The sequence below is a fragment of the Haliaeetus leucocephalus genome, unplaced genomic scaffold (assembly GCF_000737465.1).
Source record: "Haliaeetus leucocephalus isolate CR32 unplaced genomic scaffold, Haliaeetus_leucocephalus-4.0 Scaffold173, whole genome shotgun sequence".
Lineage (NCBI taxonomy): Eukaryota > Metazoa > Chordata > Aves > Accipitriformes > Accipitridae > Haliaeetus > Haliaeetus leucocephalus.
Genome location: NW_010972609.1, coordinates 10,193,715 through 10,201,131, shown reverse-complemented (window position 1 = coordinate 10,201,131; position 7,417 = coordinate 10,193,715). Strand labels below are relative to the sequence as shown.

The following is a 7,417-nucleotide window of genomic DNA, read 5'->3' as shown; positions in this document are numbered from 1 at the left end:
TCTTTTTTTCCCCGTTTTCCCCCCCCCCCCCGGGGGGGGGGGGGGGAGCGAGTGAGTGGCTGCGTGGTGCTTAGTTGCTGGCTGGGGTTAAACCACGACAAAGTGGTTGTTTGAAAAATCATAAGAGCAACATCAAATTATAATGATTTGCAGATAAATTTAAATTTTTGTTATTTTTTGTGTTATTCTCTTTAATATGGGAAAAATGAAAGAAAGATATGTAAAATTGGAGAAAACATAACTTAGCTCTCTGTAACTTTGGAGACAATTAAAACGTGAATAAAAATACTGCCTTGATATTTACTTTAATATATTCTCCTACCTTTAGTCTCAACTGTACTGCATGGTTGTCATCTTTGGCTGTAAGGTAGAGGGAGCGAACTTGATTTTGCACGTTGCTATAAAAGGTTGTTTCCCAAAACTGTTGGTTAGTCCAGATAGGATGGTCTTGTACACAGGTGTAAGCAAACTGACTAACTCCAGGTGCTAATTTCTGAAAGCAAAAAATGTGCAAAATTGACAAATTAGTCTTATTATTTTGTATCCTTTAAAGGCTATGGCTTGAGTATTGAAAAAAAAAATATATATACAGTTGTACAGACTGAAACGTGCAATATATACCATCTTTTGTACTGCAATATAGGAAAGAGAAACTCTCCAGTTTTGTGCCATTAAAGAAATTAACATACAGGAAGCTTGTGTACAAGTCTAATGCCAGTGCAAGGCATGGCTTTCTTGATTCATAGTAGAAAAATGAGACGCAAGAGGAAGAATTCTGTGATGATAGTACAGAACACATTTCTAATATAAAGTATTTTCTGTGCCAACAAAATACAGTATTTTAAATAATCTAGTCTTACAACATAGATATCAGTATTCAAACATGAAAATTATTTCTCATTTTATTTGAAAGCCAGAACTACAGTAATGAAATTTAAAATAATCGTAAGTGGCAATTGAGTCCTTCCAATAAGCTGCATTTGTTGCAACAGCAGAAGATTAGATAAATTGTTCCCTTCATTGTTATCTACTACACTGTATGACACAAACCCAGCTCTTGAAAGAGTACAAAATTGGGTATGTTCTTTGAAGTCACAAGGGTCTGGACCCCTATAAGATCTGAAACCAACCCAGAATTATTACAGCATTACTCATGATGAATGCACCATTTTTTTCAAGTAAGTCTATTTAGCTAGCACTAGTCTCCCCAGTGAGTTGTTTAATATTCTTGATAACCACATACAATGAAAGGAATTTATTTCAATGACCTGAATCATGAAGAATGAAATCTTACATCATACGTTCTTACTTTTTGAAAAAAAGGCCACAAAAAAAATTGTGTTGTATACTACATACAGCAAAGAAGCAGGTAATCTAAACATCTGCTTATGATTATTTCTGCAGTAGAACTGAAGAATAAAGTACATTACTGGGTGCCTTAATTAATGACTTTCACTGAGAATACTACCCATACCTGAAATATACACTGCATCTAGAAATTATATTTTAGTTTAATGATTATGTTGTAAACCACTTTCCTGTAGAGCATGAACACTACTTGATTTAATATTTATAATTGTACAATTGTACACAACAGCCAGTAAATATAATACTTCTTTAGCAGGCACCCAGGCATTCAAGTGGAAGGCTAGGAAATTACAACTGAAATTTTTAAAGTACGGTTTACAGATTTCTGGTTTTGCAATTCTTCGAACTGTGTTTTCCACACTATGCTCTTCCAAGTACATCATGAACTAAAAGTCCTGATCATGTGCCATGTATTCATTCCCTATCAAAGACAAGTTCCTTTGAAATGGTATGTTTGAGGAACGATATGTGACATGCTACTAAAATTTACCCAACTGAAATACCTTCTCACAATTAACCATAAAAAAGTGAGAAATATAGTTTTTATTTAATTATGCAGAATTTAATCAAAATTTCTTGGTAACCTGTTAAGAAATCTCAATGTGTGGAAGATTCAAATTACATTAAATATGACTTTGTTTATTCAATACAGATTGAAACAGAAGATAACTGGTTTGTTTAACAGATTCCCAAGTTTCAGCTGTGAGGCAGTTTATGGTAGCTCACAGGAAATGATAACTGATGGCACAGTAATGGCTCCCATGCTTGTTCTAGCTGTTAAATCACAGAACAGGACAGCTCAAATAGTGTCTACTGATCTTTGTATTGACTGCTGGGCATCCCTTGAAAAAATCTCAGGCGTACAAAATACACACTAAACTCATCACTATGTCAAGCCTGTTAATTAGCAGGACAACTAAATGTACATGAAATCGAGTCTTTTAATTGTAAAAACTGAGAAAATTTTAAAACAAAAAATATACAGGAAGACTACCTCTATCCTCCTGTAAAGCTACCTCCTTTACAGTAATCTTTATTCTTTAAGAGCTGTACACATTTCATATCTTTCACCATTGGTAGGTGTATATACAGCTAGCTTAAAATGGCTTAATTTGTTTAGCTGTGGTAATTAACACAGGGCCGCAGAATGGATCTGGCCCAATCACTCACCTAACTCAAAATCCAGATGCACAAAACTTATGTTACAGAGGAATGGGGATGACAGGTAAATCACAGAATATAAAAAAGGACAACACATCTTTAAAGCAGTAGTTACTGCTAAAGCCATATCATCGCTTTTACTTTGATTTATTCTTTATTTTTTTCACTGGCAGTTAATTCCCAGTCACAATACAGCTTCAAAAAGGGAGTATGATGTGAGAAAAAGGAAAAAGGGAAAAAGGAAAAAGGAAAAAGGAAAAGGTAAATGTCTGTTCCAAGCCTAGCTAGTTGGTATAGTTAACTCATGCCAATATGTGTAGTGAATGCCACACAAAGGAGTGATTTGACTATCAACCTGTCCAGCTCTCTTTGATGCCTCAGCCCAAATCAGGTAATTGTGTAAACTAGGTAAAGAGGGGGTGATCTTTGGCACAAACCTAAAAGAAAGTTTAAACTCATAAGCCTGGGTGCATAGTAATAGTGTTACAGAAATAAAAATGAAACAAATTCTTTTCACATGGGGACAAACATGACAGGAAAGCTGAGGGGTTTTTAGATGCTCTTCCTGTGCTCATAATTTTAAACCGTGAACAGCCATGTACAAAACACAGTTTTTAAATGATGGAGATATAACGACATAAATCAGCACTGACAGTAACTCCTAGGCAAAGTAAAAATAGTTTGTTTACAAAAGGATGAAAGAAAATCCATCAAAAAACTGAGCAATGATAAACGTTATCTTTCTCATCACCTGCAAGTGTTGAAACAAATGCCAAAAACCTGACAGTGGCCAGAGCACAGAATCAAAGTCAGGACTTGGAGTTCCAGGCTCAGCTCTGCCAGTTATTTTGGGCAAAATCACTTTGGATTCTCAGTTTGTTTTGGTTAGTTTGTTTGTAAAAATGCAGTATGAATACCAACCTGAAGCAGCACACTACTGCTCCTATGCAGTCAAAATCCATGGACTAAAAATACTCTTGGTACAAATACAAGCATTCCATGAAGCTTGTAGTGTCTATATTCTCTACCCTGGGAGTGCTTAGTCAGCCTGTTTGACTAGAATGGAAACTAATCTAACACATCAAAAGGGCCCCAATATTTACTGTTGTATTCAAAAGAAGTTGCTCACAATGTCTCCAATTTAAATAAAACAGTAGTTCAGTGTTTTTCATCACACGATACTACGTATGTAAACCAAAACTTCACCTATCTTTCCATAGGACAGCTTAACTGTACTGGTATTTATGCTCTTTCTCCCTGTCCCGATAATTAATTTATGCCAGACAGAATGAATGTAGGAGGCAGCAAAAGAATTTCCTACTTATAAGGGAGGATTTAAGGGCTGACAGCTTAAAAAAGACCCCAGAAGAAAATAAAAATAGTTCTGAACTGATAAAGTTCTTATTCTAAAGCTGTCTGTATGATAGCTAAAACAAGCATTGAGGTGTAAATTGTAATAACCAACAGGAAATGAGTTAACTTCTGCAAAGGACACTACGTTCTTTCAATAGACTAATGGCACTTAAAAAAACCCAAACACTCCCCTCCCAAATTACCTATGAAACAGACATTACCCATATCAAAATAATGAATTACATTCTACAGTCTGTGAAAACACAAGGTAGATTTGAGGCTTGCTATGTGTGACTATATGCAATTTCCTGAATTCAAGAATTATCTTCCCATTATTTCCACCTTACTGAGTGGCACTGGGTAATACCTGCCTAGAATTTTTTCTCTGTTACCTGATACTGGATACTTCAGATTCTGAAAATGATACTTGCAGCTCAGTAAAAAATGTGCACCACCTCCAAGACGCCCAAACTTACTGTGAGGTGCAGGTCCCCAAAGAGCTTCTCTATGACATTTTATTATTTAGATTGCTTGTTTCCAGAAAAGAAAAGCATGCTTTGTGCTGATCACTCAACAGTCATTATCCCTTACACTGCAAAAGCTTAAAGAAGAAAGCAAGTTTATGCTAGCAAAGCAAAGGATCCAGTTATTGATTGTGAAGTTGGAAAAAGAGTTACAAAACAAAAACAGTAAAAACCAGAATATAAATACACCTGAGACTGTGCTTTTCTCACAGGATTTTGCTGCATGTCTCTTGGCTATGGAGGAAATGAAGGGGGAAACTCAACAGTACTCTATATAGAGAAATCCAGTTTACTTCTGAAGTAAACTGGATTTCTGTCTCCAACTTATATCCTGGGTTATTGGTTTGGGTATTTTTGGTGAGAAGAGGAAGGAAAAGAGGTGAGAAGGAGGTTGCTGCTGAATGAAAAGAATAGCTTCCTCAGCTTCTTGAGGAATCACTGTGCTATGGGTTATCTACTATTGCAACACCTGTGAAATTACCTACTGATGTTCTTTGCATACTAAAGGAGATCACAGGACTTCCTTTCCTGTATTGGTTAAGGTTCTCCCTGGAAGTCTGCAAGTTTAAGCTTGTAGATGATCCAGGACATAGTAACACTGGTACTTTAAAGGGTTACTCCCCATCTAGGAGCTGTTTATATAGACATTCAGTCAATTACCATCTATTGCATATCATGAATAGGTACCACTTACTGTAGGCAACATGCTGCCCCTCCCCAAGGTGATGTAAACTGAGTTCTGCATATGAACACATTCTATGAGCCAGTCCTGCATTCGTATCTATGCTGTGCCCACACAGATACCTCGTAAGTTCAAAAAGACTTCGAAGATGTCCCACAGGATCAGCCTACATAGACTGACCTCCAGGAGTGAGGCCTATCTATGTATTACTTGCAGACAACACTGCATCACACCAGGCATATATATCAATATTTATCACAGTATGCACATACTCAAACAAGTGTTAAGTGTATATGAATATGTTTTCAAGTCTAACTGAGTGCTGCATGGATAACATCAGTCAAAAAATTCAATTCAATAAATGGTTTTCCCATTTGGTATAAAATATAAAATTATACCCACGTGTATTGTACACACAAATGTGGGGAAAGGTTATAAAAGCATAAAGTAAGAACTGTGAAGCTTCCATTATTATTTTTATTTTTAGTTCTGATTTTTACTGCCTTAGAAAAAAAGAGACGAAATACTAAATCAAGCTTCTTCTCCACCTTCAGAAGACCTCAGCAACAAAAAAGAAAACAATTTGCCACTTTTGAACAGGTGGCACCTTCAGAAAACCACCAAACAAGACTGGACTCAAGATTGATTTATATTTTAAAATACTTTAAAGTGTGAGTAGCAAAGTGGTTCATTACACTGTTTATCTACTATTATTTCACCAAGAAAAATAAAAGAAAGACCAATTCACATACAATTCAGCGCTACCAAATCACAGACAGGTACACCAAACCAGCAGAGGGCAATAGAATTCTAGAATTTTTCAAAATTGGGATGTAATTCTGGATGGAGCTTTATTTATTGTATACATTTTCTGGCAAAAGTGACTTAAACATCTAACTACTCATGATCTTTAATCCCAGATTCCTGAAGATCATGTATAATTTACTATACATTACTTAAAGCCATACAGAATATCTCACATTTCTATATAGATGTATCAAGATAGATATATGCTAATACAAAGTTATATGTAACATTAAATAATGCACAATAACATACTTCTCCTATCTCCAAAGAGATAACAAAAAGATTTACTAACTTGTGTTATACACAGAACACAGTAAGGAAATTAAAATAATCTAGAATGAAAGATGTTCAGAACCTGCAAAAAAGAAAGAGAGAAGACATTTTCACACCAGAACTTCACAGTTCTAAATAAAGAAGTGGATAAGAAATATGCTGATTTTTTTCCCTGTCTACAGTACATTATTTTTTTTTAAACTGATTTCATTATAGAGATTACCATGAGTCTATTCACCAAGGTTTAAATCCATTTAAGTTACAGCTTTCACAAATTTTTAGTTGCAGTGTTGAATCCATCTGAAGAGTTTTTGAAATTGTAACACAGCTATTTTGAAAATCTTCTAAAATGTCACCATATGCCTTTGGCAGTACGTGGCTCACCAGTAAGCATGCACCTGTGTGCCTGCATCGGAATGGTAGTATTGGCTCTACCCACAAAAATAACCCCCCAAGCAACAAAGTTGTTATCCAGGCCTACACTCAGAAACAAGTAAACCCTGTAAATCTCACAAGTTTGTTTTTATTTATATTCAAATAGTGATTCTTAGAATTATTGATGATCTGATATGCAACTTAAAGCCCAGTTGATAGAGCATCTAAGTAATCCCCAAAAGGGTAATAAAGTAATTCTTTGCAAGTTCTTCTGTCACTTCATTCTAGTATTTCTTTAGTTACTATTTTCCTTCTCCTATGGCAACTTTCTCTGTCTTCAGTGGTAGAATTCTCTCTGAAGTTCTCTCAATATACAGTGTTCACTTACCCGAAGAAACTATTGAAACAATAGTCCTTAAGTAGTCCTCCAGAACAGGATAAGCAAAATAGTCAGAAAGATGTAAGGGTACAATACAGAATATAAATTGCAAATTAATGAAAAAAATTGTAACAGTAGTAGATCTCACCTTGGCAATACAAATTAGATATACTACATGGTTCAGAACGTGAAAGAGAGGATGGGTAGAAACAGGAAGAGCAGTATCATGAAGAATTCTGAAAGTAAGAATAAGAAACCTGAACTTATTGCACTCTGAGGTAAGTAATTTGAGAGATTAAATGAAGATCCAGTCTGACCAACAGGCAAGGAAAATGACTGTGGTGGTGCTGGATGCAAGTGCACTACAGAGCAGGATACTATCAGGAACTCTTCTGCCCAGTAATAAGATCCTCATACAGCATAAGCAGTGCATATGGAAGAGGAGAGCTACAACGTCTGCCTAGTGAATTCTTATTGGCAGGGGGGTTTTTAAAT

General features: G+C 35.6%; 1 protein-coding gene across 1 annotated transcript in view; it reads right to left on the bottom strand.

Moving 5' to 3' along the window:
- SBF2 (SET binding factor 2) overlaps positions 1 to 7,417 on the bottom strand; it is a 290,062-nt gene that overhangs the window by 68,874 nt on the left and 213,771 nt on the right. The window contains exon 18 of the mRNA XM_010563796.1: positions 323 to 493. Within this exon, the coding sequence (XP_010562098.1) occupies positions 323 to 493 (171 nt within the window). The remainder of the gene's footprint in view (positions 1 to 322; positions 494 to 7,417) is intronic.